The sequence below is a fragment of the Myotis nattereri genome (assembly GCF_964212035.1).
Source record: "Myotis nattereri genome assembly, chromosome: 12".
Classification (NCBI taxonomy): Eukaryota; Metazoa; Chordata; class Mammalia; order Chiroptera; family Vespertilionidae; genus Myotis; species Myotis nattereri.
The window spans coordinates 8,069,461-8,087,573 of NC_138087.1; the positions used below are offsets into that span (position 1 = coordinate 8,069,461).

An 18,113-nucleotide genomic window follows, 5' to 3' on the forward strand; every position below is an offset into this window, starting at 1 on the left:
TTGGTTTCTTAGTTAAAAGGTGAAAAAAGAAAAAAAAAATTTGCAGTAGTGAAGGTCCTTCGGTTCTTCTGTTCTTCAGTCTGGCTCGCCTTTAGTCCTGCCAGATATTCAGGAGAGTGTTGAGTTTCCCTGCGATACACTGTTCCTCTGTGTTGTAAACCACAGTCCTTATTTTAAAGCAGGTCATATTTGTTTCCCAGACTGCCTTATTTTGTGTTTAGCAAAGAGTCAGTTTGTGGCTCAGCCTCTGGGTGGCAGTGTTCTGGGGTTGGCCTCTGAGGCTATACGGCTTCTTATCGCATTTAAAACTGATTTGGAGAGGTCAACTATCCAGAGCTGGTTCCCTAATAGTTACCCGCTCTGTGTTGTTGCTGGGATTGAAAATCCCTCTATAGGCCAGACCCTGTTAACTTCCAGGGACTGATCAGATTATTTTAATCCTTGATCTCGTACAGGGTGGAATCTAGGTGTGGCTGTGCTCCTTGCCTGGGGGCTGGGGGGAGGAGTCTCACTCTCCGGAGAGAATGGCTGCCCGAGTCCTGGGCTCAGGGGTGTCTCAGCGCTCAATTAGCTGCCACCTCTCCCAGCCCCCCTTCTCTCCTCAGTCTCTCCCCAGATTCCACTCCTCCGCACCCTCTCCCTCTCTTCAGCACAGGTGAGTGTCTGTATCCAAAATATCTTATGAACAGGATTCAGTGAAAACAAACAAACAAACGCCAGCCGCGGAAACGGGGAAGGCTTGGTTTCTGTAAGCTCTTCTCTTACCGGCACTGCATGGTCTGGTCAGCTCTTCAGGCTGCCCCCTTTAGGCTCAGTCCTCGGTGATCACAGAACCCACTCTCAAATCCCCTGGCAGCGCCAGGAATCCCGCGGATCTCCTTTCCCCAGTCAGGGGCTGTGCCTGTCCCAAGGGACCGGCTGTGTGCCACGCGGTCTCCCTCCGACCCTCTGGGATCAGAGGTCTGGCAAACTTTCCTGCCCAAATCCCTGGGGTTTTTTTTTTTTTTACCTTTCCAGGGGAGTTCTGCCCTTCCTGGCTGCAAACGGTCTCACCAGCTGAGCAATTTCGCCAATTCGGGGTGGGTGTTATTAGTTTCAGCTGCTCACTCCATTTGTTCTGGGACACGACCTGGGACGCCTCTGCCTATATCGCCGCCATGTTCAGAATCAATCTGTCCCTTTTATGAGGAGCATGTGCAAGCCGTCCTCTCTCAGAGCTTCCACTCCTGAGTCCAGTCAAAAAGGAGGTTATCCGAGTCACAGATAAATAAGAACATTAAAAACGCCCTGACAGGTTTGGCTCAGTGGATAGAGCGTTGGCCTGCGGACTCAAGGGTCCCAGGTTTGATTCTGGTCAAGGGCATGTACCTTGGCTGTGGGCACATCCCCAGTAGGGAGTGTGCAGGAGGCAGCTGATTGATGTTTCTCTCTCATGGATGTTTCTAACTCTCTATCCCTCTGCCTTCCTCTCTGTAAAAAATCAATAAAATATATTTTTTAAAAAATAAAAAATAAATAAAAAATAAAAACACCCTTAACCTCCATGGGCTCTGAAAGAACCTGGGCGGGACACTTAAGAAATTGGTTCTCAGCTTTCTTCTGCCTAAAGGCGGGGCAGGAGTGACGTCAGAGGGCCGTGGAGGCCTGTGGGAAGTGTAGTCCTGAGGCTCCTGGCTCCTGCTAGCTTCCTGGGAGGGGATCCTGGGCTCTTTCTGTGCAAGTGCAACGGGGGGAGCGTTCAGGGACCTCGGGGTCTACTGGGGACATGAAGGGCCTGCACCCGGATGAGCGCTGGGAGGGGTGCATCCGAGACAAGGTTTGGGAGCTGGCGGCGCTTGGACCCCTCCCCATGCCCTCAGAGCCAAGTGTCAGGCCTGACAGCCCTCGGGGCTGCCGGGCCCTCGGACCCCGGGCGTGGGTGGGGCTGAGCCCAGTGCAGAGCTGAGCCCGTGGGGAGCTGGTGCTGAGTGCGGCCCGGGTGCAGGGACCCGAGAGCAGCCCGTGCCTGCGTGGATGGTGAGCGGGCAGCAAGCTCCGCGGGCCAGCAGCGAGAGCCCAGCTCCCGCAGGAAAGACCAGGAAAGGCCAGCGCTGCCCCTGTCTGCAGGGGGACAGAGGGACCGGCATGAGAGTCAGTTTCGCATCTGAAAATGACGATGTCAATGCCTCCTTCGTGGTTGTTTTGACACCTAGATCCAGGCCGTCACTTGTAAAATACAGAGCAAGTGCCAGGGAGGAAGCACCACGTGGCCGCTGTTCTCTTAGGGGACGCGCTGCTCCGTTCCCTTCTGTCCTTTTCCTTGTGTGGCCTCCGTCCCCTCGCAGCCCCCGCAGCGGACCCCGAGCTCAGGCTGGGGGAGCGCTGGGCCCGCGCCTGCGCACTGACGGGAGGGCTGGGGGGCTGCACAGACAGGCTTTGCTGCAACACAGCAAGGGGGGATCTCTGTGCTGGCGGAGCCTCCTGCCTTCGATGTGTAAAACACGCCCACCGGTGAAGCACATGAAGCAAGGTGTGCCCCTGCTGGCAACCTCAGGCTTTGTGTGGACGTCACACCTGCCCACGCCAGCCCGCAGCCCTCACAGGCAGGGCACAGCGACCTGCCTGAGTGCCAGAGGCAGAAGGGAAAGCGCACAGGTGGGCTGTACCACGTGTGAAATGGACTCTGGGTTTCCAGTGTCTCTTCCGATCCCAGGGGCAGGCAGAGGTTTCTGGCTCTTCTGCTCGGTCAGGCTCTTAGGTCTGATGTACAATGAGTTCTAAGAGTCAGGGCTTGGCCCCTCAGATGCATCTTTCTCAGGTCTATGTTTCAGTTCCCTGGAAACAAGAAACCCCTATAGCAGTGATTCCCAAAGTGGGCGCTACCGCCCCCTGGTGGGCGCTGCAGCGACGGGGGGGGAGGGGGTGGGGGGGGGGCGGCGGTGATGGCCACAGGTGCATTTGTTTTAACTTTTTTTGTATTACCTTTCTATTCTGAGTTCAATAAATAGTTTTATAATTTCAAACTTCAATGTTTCTAATTTACACCTTTCTTTACTATATTTTATGGAAAAGGTAGAAACATTAATACATATATCTTTCTGTTTAGTTGCTATTAAAATTTTAAAAAAATTAATTTCCAGGGGGCGCTGAGTAATATTTTTTCTGGAAAGGGGGCGGTAGGCCAAATAAGTTTGGGAACCACTGCCCCATAGGAAGCAGGGCTCTGTGCGCAGTCTCCCCTGGAAGGAGCACCCTCTGACCACAGGCCTGTGGGCGGAGCTTCAGAGCAGAGGCAGAGGAGCCCAGGGGAGCAGACTGTGCATCTGCAAGGACAGAAGCAGCTCTTGATCGCTCTGGCCAGGATGGGCCAGTCCTGGTGCTGACACCACCCCCAGGCGCCTCCACACGGTGGCCGGTGAGGGTGGGTGGAGCTAGGTGAGCTGGGTGACCCAGGGGCCAGGGCTCAGGGAGGGCCAGGTCCTTGGACAGCTTGTGAGTGAAGCCTGGGGGGAGGGTAACCAGGCAGGGGGACGAAGGTCTCCACTTTCCCTAAACATCCTCCACCCTTTACAGATGCTGTGCTGCGGGCACGCTGTCCATCACCAGGGACACTGCTGACATCCTGAGCTCACAGGGCCCCAGACTGAGGACCGGAAGGCTCTTCCAAGGTCATCAATTTCTGACTTTTTTGAAGATTCATCTTCAAACCTTCAGGGACTGGTCCAGGGAAATTTAGCTTGTGAGTCAGGAGGAAAACATTGTTCTTGTCTCTCCCACAAGTAAGTTCCCAAAAAATCCCACCAAAAGGGCTTTTTGAGACACATCAAAGCTGAAACAATCAAATAAAAAAAAATTGCCTTACAGCACCCATCTTTTTAATTAGGTGTAAATGATATTACTGCAAAAAGTAATGTCACTGAGTGTATTTCTGATATGTTAATCTGAGTGACCTTCCTTTGGTGCAATTTCATTCAATGAATCCTCAGTTTTTATCTCTTTGTTCGTCAGGAGGACACGTGCGTTGTTGATAGTGAGTGGAGGAACGTGTGTGTTCACGTGGTGACTCCTGTGAGGCACAGGCCGGGGTGTGACCTGGGGAGTGCATCTAGGAGCTGGAAGGCAGGCCAGGTCTTGTGACCCCCACCTTCTTTCTGTCCCCTCAGCTGAGCCCCAGTTCTCCACACTCTCCCAAGAGCCACAGAAAATGAACGTTCCTCAGGTGAGCTCCTTATCCATTCCCCACTGTCTCTTGTAATGGATTTATGAGGGTTAGAGGGCTCTGCGTTACATGGAGAAAGAAATAGAAATAGATCAAGTCAATCTTGAGGGAAAATAGTTTATATTTTACTGTGAGCTGTGACGTTTGCTGTCAGCTCTTGGCAGGTGACCGTTGTCAGGGTAACCAGGTCCCCTTCAGGGGCTAGTTTGCTGAGATTGCATGTTAGTCATGAATGTGCATGGAACTATATTGAATACCACTTGTGTACGTATTGACATAAAGCTACACTTATTTCCTTTAATGTGTACATATTTAAAACAATATAGTGTGTTTTCTAATATTAACTTGAATTCCAAATAGACCCAAGTTGCTAATAGGATGGTAAGTTGCCTTTTGCAAATTTTCCTAAAGCTTTTTGCATTTAGGATGTTCTCTTTTTGTATCCAAGTTGGATTGGACTGTACTTTCTTCTTTTACTTGGGATATAATTGACATTAAGTTTAAGGCGCACAACCTGTTGGCTTGATATATTTACGTATTGTGTATGATTACTACAGTAGCATTAGCTCACACCTTTACTGGGTCACATATTTCTATTTTTGTGTGTTGAGGACAGTTAAGAATTAGTTTCTTCGCAACTTCAAGTTTATAATACAGTGTTGACTATAATCACTGTGTCGAGACTTAGGTCTCCAGAACGTGCTTATCCACTAGTTGCAAGTTTTAGACGATACTTGTTGCTTCCCTTCCCAATTGTGTAGCATGTTCGTAGCCTCATAAAAGGAAACGGGCGCTTTCCTCTCCTTTTCTTTTCTGATCACGCAGACGAGAAGGTCGTGTTACGGGTAGATTTTGTGAAACTCACCTGTAAATTTGGGCCTTGAGAGGACTTTTTGCATGAACATTTTGATTAGTACTAACTTCTTGTTAATCTTCACATGAGGATATTTTTTCCACTGCTTTTCAGGGAGCGTGGGTGAAGGTTGGGAGAAAGAGAAAAACATCCATGCGAAAGAGACACATCCACTGCTTGCCTCCCGCACGCACCCCTGCTGGGCGAGTGGGGGGAGAAACAGCAACTAGGTAGGTGCCCTTGAGCAGGAATCAATCCCAGGACCCTTCAGTGCATGGGCCAACACTAACCACTGAGCAGCACCAGCCAGGGCTTGATTAATAAATTAGTTTGTTAGTGGTGAGTCTATACTGAATTTGTATGTTCTCTTAGTATAACGCTTCTCATTACATTTTTATAGAAACTTTTTATTTTTATTTCATTTTTAAATGTATTTTCATAAAGCTGATAGTATTCTCTTAGGAACCCCAGGTCTTTAACTGTGTGTCAAGGGTTTCCTCCTTTGATTAGTTTTGAATTTTATTTAGCGCAAGGACTGCTAATAGTAAAGGACAAAATCCGTCCCGTCTGAAGCCTCGAAGTCCGGGTTTGAGAGTCTTCCCCTGTTGTGCTGGCTGTAGACTCTCAATATTGGGAGTAGCAGTGCTTCTCAACCTTGGCTGCACATTAGAATCACCTGGGAATCTTTTTAAATCCTGGTTTCTGGGCCTCATCCTCCAGAAATTCTGTTTCTTTATTACTAATGTTGTGGCCCCACCCCATCACAAAGAAACAGAATTTCCGGAGGATGAGGCCCAGAAATCAGGATTTAAAAAGATTCCAAGGTGATTCTAATGTGCAGCCAAGGTTGAGAACCACTGGAGTAGAGGAACATACACTTGCCGTGTCTATCCACTCCACCTTTGCATACCCGCCTGTCAGCCCATTTGTTGACAAGGATATGCTTTCCACATGGCATCGCCTTGGCACTCTGAGGGACACCAGCTGGTAAGCTCTGTGTGGCTCTGTTTCTGGCCTCTGTTCACTCCCACTGATCTGTACTAACCCTTTGGTAATACCGTGTTGTCTTGATGAGTGTCTCTTTACAGTCAGTCTTGAAAACAGGTATGTAAGTCTTGCAACTTTGTCTTTTTGAAAGTTGTTTTGGATGTTCTAAGTCCTTTGTTTGTAGAAAGTCTTTTCTGTCAAAAGGCCTGCTGAGCCCTTCCTTTTGATTGCACTGCGTCTGTAGCATCTGTAGTTTACATCAGTGTAGGGAGGACTCAGGTTGGTCATGTTGAGTGTTCCAGTTCATGAGCACAGTATCTGTCTTCATTTAGGAAGGTGGGTTGGAGGGTTTTGAGGGTTTTGGTTTCTCCATTTGGGTTGAAGCGTAGTGCTGACGTACAGTTTAAAAGAATAACCCTGTCTGTCCTTGAAGACAGACGCTAACGGGGCAGGGGTGGAGCTGGGGCACACAGGAGTCTGTTTCACTCATCCTAGCGGAAATGACGGTCACAGGGTGCTAACGTTACTTTGAAACGCCTAGATTCTGCCTTTATATACGGGAGAGCCAGCCATCTAGAGTGCCAGGTTCTTTCCCACAACCTCGCAAATAAGAGCCATCTGTCAAGTGTTTAGAATTCTTACCAACGTCATTTTAAAACTTGTACCACATTTTTAAATATATATTTTTTATCAGATAAGGCAGTGCTTAGAGGAAAATTTTCAGTTTCACATACTTATTTTAAAAAGCAAGAAAGTAGATGGTAACAAAAACTAATATTTTATTCAATTACTAGCTCATCATTAATCTTCTTGAGAAAAAAAGTATTTGATTTTTCAAAATTAAACGTGCACTTTCATTTTATTGTAATTTTTGTTGCCCCAATTGTTCATTACAGAAGGCTTACAACGTGTGTCCTCACTGGGTTCCTTGGTCTATAGATGGATGTGATGGTAGCCCATTCTTGCCCCGTTGTAGCCCATTCTTACCCTGTTGTAGCCCATTCTTACCCTGTTGTAGCCCATTCTTGCCCCGTTGTAGCCCATTCTTATCCCGTTGTAGCCCATTCTTACCCCATTGTAGCCCATTCTTACCCTGTTGTAGCCCATTCTTGCCCCGTTGTAGCCCATTCTTATCCCGCTGTAGCCCATTCTTATCCCGCTGTAGCCCATTCTTACACCGTTGTAGCCCATTCTTATCCCGTTGTAGCCCATTCTTGCCCCGTTGTAGCCCATTCTTATCCCGCTGTAGCCCATTCTTACACCGTTGTAGCCCATTCTTACTCCGTTGTAGCCCATTCTTGCCCCGTTGTAGCCCATTCTTATCCCGTTGTAGCCCATTCTTGCCCCGTTGTAGCCCATTCTTGCCCCGTTGTAGGCCATTCTTGCCCCGTTGTAGCCCATTCTTGCTCCGTTGTAGCCCATTCTTGCCCCGTTGTAGCCCATTCTTATCCCGCTGTAGCCCATTCTTACACCGTTGTAGCCCATTCTTATCCCGTTGTAGCACATTCTTGCCCCGTTGTAGCCCATTCTTATCCCGCTGTAGCCCATTCTTGCCCCGTTGTAGCCCATTCTTGCCCCGTTGTAGCCCATTCTTGCCCCGTTGTAGCCCATTCTTGCCCCGTTGTAGCCCATTCTTATCCCGTTGTAGCCCATTCTTGCCCCGTTGTAGCCCATTCTTGCCCCGTTGTAGCCCATTCTTGCCCCGTTGTAGCCCATTCCTGCCCCGTTGTAGCCCATTCTTGCCCCGTTCTAGCCCATTCTTGCCCCGTTGTAGCCCATTCTTGCCCCGTTTTAGCCCATTCTTGCCCCATTGTAACCCATTCCTGCCCCGTTGTAGCCCATTCTTGCCCCGTTTTAGCCCATTCTTGCCCCATTGTAGCCCATTCTTACCCCGTTGTAGCCCATTCTTACCCCGTTTTGGCCCATTCTTGCCCCGTTTTGGCCCATTCTTGCCCCGTTGTAGCCCATTCTTATCCCGTTGTAGCCCATTCTTGCCTCGTTGTAGCCCATTCTTATCCCGTTCTAGCCCATTCTTGCCCCGTTGTAGCCCATTCTTGCCCCGTTGTAGGCCATTCTTACCCTGTTGTAGCCCATTCTTACTCCGTTGTAGCCCATTCTTGCTCCGTTGTAGCCCTTTCTTGCCCCGTTTTAGCCCATTCTTACCCCGTTGTAGCCCATTCTTGCCCAGTTGTAGCCCATTCTTACCCTGTTGTAGCCCATTCTTGCACTGTTCCCTTGTAGGTAACTGAGTTTCTTTCTCTTGCTGCTTTTAAGATTCTCTCTTTGTCTTTTGCTCTTGGCATTTTGATTATGATGTGTCTTGGTGTGGTCCTCTTTGGATTCCTTTTGTTTGGGGTTCTCTGCGCTTCCTGGACTTGTAAGTCTATTTCTTTGACCAGGTAGGGGAAGTTTTCTGTCATTATTTCTTCAAATAGGTTTTCAATATCTTGCTCTCTCTCTTCTTCTGGCACCCCTATAATTCTGATGTTGGTACGCCTGAAGCTGTCCCAGAGGCTCCTTACACTATCTTCATATTTTTGGATTCTTTTTTCTTTTTGTTTTTCCGGTTGGGTGATTTTTGCTTCTTCATATTTCAAATCTTTGACTTGATTCTTACGATCCTCTAGTCTGCTGTTGGAGCTCTGCATAATATCCTTTATTTCAGTCAGTGTATGCTTAATTTCTAGTTGGTCCTTTTTCATAACCTCGAGGGTCTCATTAGATTTCTTGAGGGTCTCACTAAATTTATTGGCAGTTTCTAGAAAATTCTTGAAAAACCTTAAAAGTGTGGTTTTGAACTCTGTATCCAGTAGTTTGCTTTCCTCCATTTCTGTCATTTGTGACTTGTTTCTTTGTCTCTGCATTTTTTATGCTTCCCTGTGTTGATAGAGGGGCTTTCTATGCTAGGTGTCCTCTAGGGCCCAGTGGCTCAGCCTCCCCAATTACCTGAGGTGGACACTCTTGGTGCACCCCTTTGTGGGCTGTGTGCACAGTCTTGCTGTAGTTAAGTCTTGATAGTTGTAGGTATCACTGGGAGGAATTGACCTCCAGGCCAACTGGCTGTGAGAATCAGCTGTCTGCAGTGGGAGAACTTCTGAGCTGGAGACACTTTTCTGGGGCAAGACTTGCTTCAGTGGGGCTTTGGTGCTCACTGAGTCTGCCCCCTGAGTGTGTCCCTTATGGATCTGAGGAGTTGTAATCTGGATGGTCCCACTCTGACCACTGGGTACACTGGCACTTGGATCTCTAAGGAGATGCTAATTTAGCCTCTGCCTGAGGCTACCCAGCAGGAGCTATGGAGAGATTCCTCTTCTTTGTTTGGGGTTTGGAGGTGCCCAGATGAGGCCCAGCTGTGAAGCAATGTAAGCTGCTGTGGGGCCTTGGACCTTCTTTTGGAAGTTCTGGGTCTCTCTGACCCAGCTGCAGTTTGTTAGGTAATTTTCAGGTTGTAAAGGGCCAGGGCATTCATATGCAAAAGCCTCTGTGCACAGCTTGGGTGGGGCGGGATCTCAGGGGATCAACAGTTCGGAGCAAGCAGCTACATCTGCTCCCCAGTCCTACCCTAAGAGGCCCTGTGTCTCAGTGTCCCAGTAATCGCTGTAAGCACCTCTGAGAGAAAGTTGCCCTCAAGTTCTGCCCAATACCAGACAGTCCAGTTTCTCCCCATATGAGTCTGGGTCCCCAGAGACTCACCTGGAACTGGAGTTCAGAGCAGTCAGGAGCTTGAGACTCGCTCCCGATTGAAAAAGACAACTGTGTCCTCAGCCACCAGCCCTTTAGGCGTGTGCCCCTGTACCTCTGCACTTTACTTCTGCACCTCCTCTGAGTCTCAGTGCTTTTCTCTTTCCTTCTAGTTGTAGAATTTCCACTCAGCCAGCCTTCCTGTGGTTCTGGATGATGTCCGTTTTGTCTTTTAGTTGTATTTTTGAAGTGGTTGTGCGAGGCAGCAATTTCTGGTGTTTACCTATGCCGCCATCTTGGTTTCTTTCTACCACTGTCTTGTAAATGTAACTGTACCTCCCTGCAGTCACATAAAGAACATTTATATATTTTAGAAAAAATGTGTACATTTCTAAGTGTATAAATTTTGTGTAAGCTATGACTCAGCAGTTTTAAGTCTAAAATCAGCAAAGGGATCTGTGTTACCATCGGTCTTTCCTTACTATAAAACATAGCACAAAATTGCTTAATATTCAATTTTATGAGCAATTTTTTTATTAAGAACATGATTGTGCATGTATATGTACATGACAATACATTCAAATATTTAGATACTTTAAATATATATTTTTGTTTGACTTCATATGCTTTATATTAAAAAATTGTAAATTCAAGACAGTATTATACTTGCTAATAATTACCAATACAGGGCTGGGCAAGGTAGGTTTACAGTTGTGAGTATACAAAACAGAGTTTGTTATTTGTTAATTATTGTATTTTTTCCATATGAACAACTATAAACTCCTACTTTTGCTCCACCCTGCATTTTGACTTTGAGATAATTTTTATCAAAATTTTTGGGATATTTCATATTAAGGTTCTAGAAAAAAATAAAAGATGACAATCCACTAAATAAAAGCAATTTGGGGGTAAGAAATGGAAGCTGTCTAGAAAGTAAACAAATCACAGTATAAATTTAAGTTATAAAGTATTTTTAGTTTAAACAATTTTTTCCTGTTTTTTTTTTCCCATTGTTGTTAATTCTTACCCGAGGATCTTTTTTCCCTTGCTTTAGAGAGAAAGAGAGAGAGGAAGGGAGGGAGAGGGGGAGAGAGAGACATCGATGTGAGAGACACACATTGGTTGGTTGCCTCCCTCTTGCATTCCGACTGGGGCCAAGGATTGAACCTGCATACCAGGTATGTGCCCTTGACCAGGAATCAAACATGTCACCCTCTGTGCTCTAACCACTTCAAACCAGCCAGGGCTAAGCAATTCTTAAAATTCCCTTAAAAAAAAAAAAGTATGTCCACCATATTTTAAATATGTATCATAAATATCTAAAATACATTTTTCTCCTCCGCCCTCCCCCCAAAAAATCCTGAGGAATGAATTTCTGAGGTCTCCATTCATATATAGGAACTTGAATTTAATGGCAAGGCACTATGAATAATAGGGAACAATGAACTATTCAATAAGTATTCTGGACCAATGCTCACAATAGAGAAAATAAAATTAAATCCCTATCTTATAGCACACACAAAGTAAATCTCATATGCATTAAAGACCAAATGTGGAAGAAAAGTGTAAAATTTTAAAAAGAACACAGAAGAATATTTGTTCATAGAGAGTTCTCACATAAAACAAAAATACCCATAAATCATAAAGGAAAATTTCATGATATTAAAATTAAACCTGGCAAATACTAAAACACATTATAACCAAGTGAGAAGACAAGCTGTAGACTGAGTGGAGATGTCTGCAGTGCATGTAACTGACACAGTTAGGGTCCAGGATGTGCACAGATTTACAGACCAGTAAGGAAAAATCAAACAACCCAGTACAACCCAGTAGAAAATTGGCAATGGATGTGAATGGGTGATTCACAGTGAAATGACCTGGATATCCAAAAGCTTATGGACAGACGCTCAACTCCACTGATAATCAGAGAATTGCCCCCCACCCCCCAAAAAAGGTCCTAGTGAAATGGATAGTGGGTGTGGGTGACAGGGTGCTTTGAACAGACTATAGGAAGGTGTGGTTTGCCTCATTTCCTCCGAGTAGAGCAACTGCGATAGAAATATATGGCCGTGCAGCCTCTATAATGGCACTGTTGAGGGCCTGGAGCTTGTTGCACAGGAATATATTCTTCACATAATTTTTAAAGACCTTTTCCTGACCAAAAAATGAATAATGGTTACTATGTAATAGTTGGGAAATATAGAACAGCGTGAAAAAGAAAATAAATGCTGCCATACAGAGATACCTACAAGCAAGATTCTGGGGTGTTGCCCTAGCTGGCATAGCTCAGTGGTTAGAGCGCCATCCCAGGCACCAGAGGGTCTTGGGTTTGATTCCCAAGCAAGGACACATCCTGTGTTGTAGGTTTGTTCCCCAGGCCAATCGATGTGTCTATCTCACATTGATCTTTCTCTCTCTCTCTCTCTCTCTCTCTCTCTCTCTCTCTCTCTCTCTCTCTCTCTCTCTCCCCCTCCTCCCTTTCTTTCACTCTAGCTAAAAAAGCAATGGAAAAATACCCTTGGGTCAGGCTTAAAACAAATAATAAATTTAAAAAAGATTCTGTTTCTTTTTTTCTAAACACACAAAAATATAAACAAATACATACAAAACTGTGATTATATAATAATAGATAAGAATTTAATATCCTTTTTTAAACTTGTTTTCCACTGGATAAAATTATGTCGAGTTGCTTAACTTTCCCCTTATATGTTCTTCATAAGGATTTATGCTTTTTATGGCCCCCCAAAACCTTATATTGAATGGATATACCATAATATAAGAATAGTATTTACAATTTTATGGGTTTTAAAGTTTTATTTTGGCCCTAGCCAGTTTGGCTCCATGGATAGAGAACTGGCCCATAGATTGAAGGGTTGCAGGTTCAATTCCAGTCAAGGGCACATACTTCAGTTGCAGGCTTGATCCCAGCTCTGGGTCAGGATCCATGCGGGAGAAACCAATCGATGTGTCTCTCTCAATTGATGTCTCTCTCTCTCTCTGTCTTTCCTCCTCCATTCCACTCTGTGTAAATGAATGGAGAAAATATTCTCGAGTGAGGAGTAACAAAGAAAAAACACACAAAAGGTTTACTTTGTATAAATAAAATTTTGTTTAAAACTTTAAAAGCCATAAAATTATAAATATACATCATATTTTTTGACAATCAATGCCTCTCAGCATGCGGTTCAACGGGTACATGTCTCTATGTTTTCAGAACTCCTCAAGGGCTGACAGAGTAGACACTGCACAAGGATATACTCTGACATTTCGCGCCATGTCTCAGGGTCCATCGGAAAGTGACAGTCTGTCTGTCACACATGGATGACTGAAGGTCTGCCTGTGAAGTCCACCTGCTGGACTCCTACAAGCTGTAAAACAGAGTTGATGGGTTTGTGATCCAGTCTATTCCTGTCATGGTGTATAAAATGGATGTAGTGGCCTAGAAGGCAATAAGAATAAAAGGCAGAGGTTGGCATCTATTATTCCCTATTGGATTTATTGCTTCCTAGAATCAAGGACGCTTGTCAACTTTTAATTAGTCCCCAGGAAAAAATTACTCACTCAGAGTACATTATATTCTGGTGTAGCGCCATAGTAATTCTAAATTAAGGTAATAAAGCATGACAAGGACATGGTTAAATAAGAGTGATGCTTAATGTTTATGAGGTCCAAGGGGCATGATTCTTAAATGATGACCTTCTATTAGGTTATAATTAAATAAAATATCCTGTCACACAGGCAGAAAGTGGAACTAACATAGATAGCAAGCTGGAAAATCACATCTGTTTCTTAAATGTAATAATGGAATAAATCACTCGCTTAAAAAAATTCACTCCTAGATACTGATTTAATAGGCTATCTGCCCGCTGGCCGGTGTAGCTCAATTGGTTGGGCGTTGTCCTGTGCACTGAAAGATTGCCCATACTATTCCCGGTCAGGGCACATGCCAGGGTCCCAAGCTCAGTAGTGGGTGTGCAGGAGGTAGCCATTCATGTTTCACTCTCACGTGGATGTTTTGCAATCACATCTCTCTCTCTCTCTCTCTCTCTCTCTCTCTCTCTCTCTCTCTCTCTCTCTCCCCCCTTCCTCTCTCTCTAAAAAGAAAAAAGAAAGATTTTTTTCTTTTCACTTTGCAAGCATTTTTTTTGTTATTTTTATTTATTAAAATTTTTTAATGTTGACATTATCGTAAGTGTTCCCCTCCTTTGTACATCTTCACCCACCCCCCAATAAAAAAATCTTTTAAAAAAGGCTATCTGCATTACTAGTATAACTGTAGACCAAAAGAAGCTGAAAATAAGGACATTAAGACGATCACTTAGGATACACTTAGATGTCCACAATTCTTTTACTGCTCAAATATAAATAAGTCATAATTTATAGTCCAGTTCTGTTTACTTATATTCTTGGGCTCAGGATGAGAATTTTAACTTAAAACAGTAGATTAAGGAAAAATTATTAGAGGCATGTTTTTTGCATTGTACTTATCTGCTGTCTCTAGTCATCACTATAGATTTAATATCAAACTGGCTTATTATCAAATAATACAAATAAGGCAAATGAAACACTGGTTTTGCCATGAGATAGATTTGTGTAAATACGCACACCTCGCTTTCTCCTTAGAGGAGCTCTATTTCTCCCAGGAGGTGTATCAAAATCTCCTATAAAGTATGTTCCCAACTTGGACACAAATGACCCTCTCCCTGCGCTCTTCATCCTCACACAACTGCACATGTGGCCCAGTGACACCCCGACGTGGAGCTGAGGGGCTCAGAAAACACCGTCCCCTCTGAGGATGGGAACGAGTCCACGGGAAATGTGGCTAATGTTGTTCTGGGCGAATCATAGGACTCAGTCATAAAACATGGCTCCTTCTCCGCGGGTCTAACTGGTGTGAACTCATGAGAGGGAAAGGGAGCTTAAATAACGGTTTAGCTTGTTGTAGTGTTCCACACGCAAAAAGCCCCAACGTCATAATGCTTGCTCAAAGTCCTCTCTCTAAATGCCTTCTAGCTATCTGGAATTTATTAAAGTAAATGTAAATTTTAGAACCCTTAGAAGCTACACTCACTCACGTGGACAATTTTAAAAGGAAGAAGAACCAAGAAAGACAGTTTACAACTGCTTTTTGGCACTGTCAGGTTGGGTGTTTGTCCCTGACTGCAGTACTTGAAGGTGGTAGAGATTCAACACTCAACCACTTAGCAGAGTGGGGCCAAGGAATTCCAGGTTTTCCAAACTGACCAACAAAGCCATTGCAAGCATGTGGCTTTAGTAACTGTTATTGGAGGAGCGGTCCCTGGGGCTGCCTTGCCTCCTGAACTGAGCACATCTCCTAGTTTTGTAGGTAGAACTACCTAGATTGACTCATCCATTGACCCAAAAACAGTGCTTGATGACTCTCTGATTTGGAATGTTCACCTCCAGTGAACTTCCTTTTTTTTTTTTAATCCTCACTCAAGGACATGTTTTTAAAATGTTTTTATTGATTTTTCAGAGAGAGGAAGGGAGAGGGAGAGAAATAGGAACAGCAATGATGAGAGAAAATTATCAATCAGCTGCTTCCTGCACACCCCCCACTGCGGATAGAGCTCAAAACCCAGGCATGTGCCATGACCTGGAATCAAACCACGACCTCCTGGATGGGTCCACGCTCAACCACTGAGCCACATCGGTGAGACCAAGGATATTTTTTTATTGGTTTGAGAGAGAGGGAGAGGGAGAGGGAGAGAAGGAAGGAGAGAGAGAGAGAGAGAGAGAGAGAGAGAGAGAGAGAGAGAGAGAAATATCAATGTGAGAGGGAAACATCCATCAGTTGCCTCCCATACACTCACAGACGAGGGATTGACCCTGCAACTAGGTATGTGCCCTGTCCAGATATCTAACCCACAACCCTTTGGTTGGTGTACAGGATGACGCTCCAACCAACTGAGCCACCTGGCCAGGGCTTCCATTGAATTTTTCCAAGTGTTACAGCCACATACAGTTCACCAAACGACCGCTGACCTTTCCGGTCCCAAATACCTGAAAACCCTCGGGCATGGAATGATGGGCACATTACATCCAATAGACAGACATCAAAATACACACACGCCTTTGAAAACACAAGGTGCCCCGAGAAAGCACAGATCCTGACTGCCGCAATGCCCAGCTGCCCACTTTCACGTGGCCACTATTTTATGAAGAAGCAGGTAGCCCCTGGACTTCGGAAGTGCACCAAGTGTCCTTTGGGTCTGGGCTGGATGCTTACCTGGACCTACAATGAGGGTCCCACCTTGCTGACCTGGGTCTCCTTGAAAATCAAAAGGAGGGCCGGTCACCGCCCGCCACAGGCTCCACATGCTTCCTGAGAGGATGTTTGACTTTACATGGGGGCTCGGTCCTGCAATATTAAAAAGCGTCTTTAGATGCTATCATTGTATATTCCAATGAGTAGATATTAAAAAGATGATGTTACGCCTTCTCTTTCTTGTGTGTCATCCGAACTTTCGACTTGTCTATTTTTCTTTCAAGGAACGGTTTCTCAGCCTCTACTGCTGATGCTTTAGATGAGAGCATTCTTTGTCCTGTGCAATGTAGGTGCTGAGCAGCACCCTTGCCCTCTACACCCATGAGATGACACGGCACCCACTACCCACCAAAATGAGGGACTAAGCATTCTCCAGACAATGTCAAATGTCCCCTGGGGGCAAAATTGTCCCAGGTTGAGGATATCTTTTAAAAAATTTTTATTTGTTGATTTTGGAGAGGAAGGGAGGGAGGAAGAGGAAAAGGGAGGGGGAGCGAGAGAGCAAGAGAGCGAGCGAGAGAGATTGTTCCACTTATTTATGCATTCATTGGTTGATTCTTGTATGTGCCTTGACTGGAGATTGAACCTGCAACTTTGGCATATGGGGACGATGCTCTCACCAGCTGAGCTACCTGGCCAGGGTGACCTGCCTGATTTCTTAATATTCCCAGAAACCTGTTATTTTCCCCCATCTCTTGAACTCCTCTATTTCTTTCATGTTTACATGAGAATAGACAGTCATCTTACCAAGAAAAAACACAGGCTCATTAGCTTGGAGACATGGGGAAAAGACTAAATTTTACTGTTTTATAGGATTCTATATCTCACTCCCTCTCTTTTCCTCTCTATCTCTAAAAGAAAAAAAAAATCAATAAAAATGTATTTAAAAAGTGAACTTAGAGTGCCACCTCCTCTGAGAAGCCTTCCCAGACTCTCTCTCCTCACTTTTCTGGCACAGGCATTCCCAGCACATGCTTTCCTCTCTTACAAACCCTTATACTGGATCATAATGAGCTCTTTGCTTCTGGCTCTCAGAGTAGATGATGTGATGGGGCATCGTCCCCATATGCCAAAGTTGCAGGTTGTCTTCTATCACCACCTCCTGGAGCGCCCAACACAGTGGCTGTCACTAACGAGAGCTCAGTAATGTTTGTTGAGATGAATGATCTGAGTTTTCTTACTTGGCATTTCAGAAGCCAAGTTCTTCCTACCTAAAACACATCTTAACAGTTCACCTGAAGCTTACTTAGCTCTATTACTTATAAAGAATTGTGCTAAGGGCCAGGAATGTGGACCACATAATGGTGAATAAAACATCAAACTCTTCAACTAACTACACTCCCAGCCACTTCACACGCAGTAACTAAGTATATAGGGAAGTACAAGGTGCTGTTAAAATAGAGCGAGGGAAGCAGTTGCTTGAAGAACTATTAAGAGCCCCTTTGAGTTGGGCTTCAAATGAAACCAAGATTTCATCAATGAAAGGACATTAAGTATTTTAAGTCATGAAGATGAGGAATTTATCCTATCTAATAATAAACATGGTAATTAACCGTAACTTTGCTACCCTTCCCATTGGCTAATCAGGGTGATATGCAAATTAACTGCCAACTAAGATGGCGGTTAACCGCCAACAAAGATGGCGGTTAATTTGCATATGTAGGCACAATGCTGGGAGGCAAAAGGGAAAGGACGGAAGAAGCCCCCTGCCACTGATGGTGATCGGAAACCCAGGGGGGAGCTAAGAGCCGGGGGGCAGGGCAAAGGCAGCCCTGGGGGCCGCCTTTGCCCTGCCCCCTAGCCGTGATCGGAGAACCGGGCGCCTTTGCTGCCCCGGACAGTGATAGCGGGAAGCAGGGGCGGAGCCGGCAGTCCTGGGAGCTAGGGGTCCCTTACCCAGGCCTAAAGCCTTGGCCAAAGACGTTAGGCCTGGGCAGGGGTGGAGCCTGCAATCGCGGGGATCTGGGGGTCCCCTGAACAGACCTAACGCCTCGGTCAGAGGCATTAGGTTTAGGCAGAGGCAGAGCGTGAGATTGCGGGGAGCTAGGGGTCCCCTGCCCAGGCCTAATGCCTCAGCCAGAGGCATTAGGCCTGGGCAGGGGCAG

General features: G+C 45.6%; 2 protein-coding genes across 6 annotated transcripts in view; both read right to left on the reverse strand.

Annotated features, from left to right (window-relative positions):
- Window positions 1-18,113, reverse strand: part of PRXL2C (peroxiredoxin like 2C) — a 37,936-nt gene that overhangs the window by 13,736 nt on the left and 6,087 nt on the right. For 2 of the 5 annotated variants that reach the window (XM_081103520.1, XM_081103518.1), the window contains exons 5-6: window positions 15,970-16,101; window positions 12,520-12,740 (exon numbers count right to left, since the gene is read on the reverse strand). In XM_081103520.1, the coding sequence (XP_080959646.1) occupies window positions 12,694-12,740; window positions 15,970-16,101 (179 nt within the window). In that variant the 3' untranslated portion in view covers window positions 12,520-12,693. Of the gene's footprint in view, window positions 1-8,484; window positions 10,060-12,155; window positions 13,159-15,969; window positions 16,102-18,113 lie in introns of those variants that run through there. The other 3 variants (XM_081103517.1, XM_081103519.1, XM_081103521.1) reach the window with 3 other exon arrangements.
- Window positions 5,489-8,347, reverse strand: LOC308528039 (uncharacterized protein). The gene is made up of 2 exons (XM_081103516.1): window positions 6,077-8,347; window positions 5,489-5,765 (listed from the first exon to the last, which is right to left on the reverse strand). The coding sequence occupies exon 1, from the start codon at window positions 7,773-7,775 to the stop codon at window positions 6,972-6,974; it is 804 nt and encodes a 267-aa protein (XP_080959642.1). The 5' UTR covers window positions 7,776-8,347; the 3' UTR covers window positions 5,489-5,765; window positions 6,077-6,971.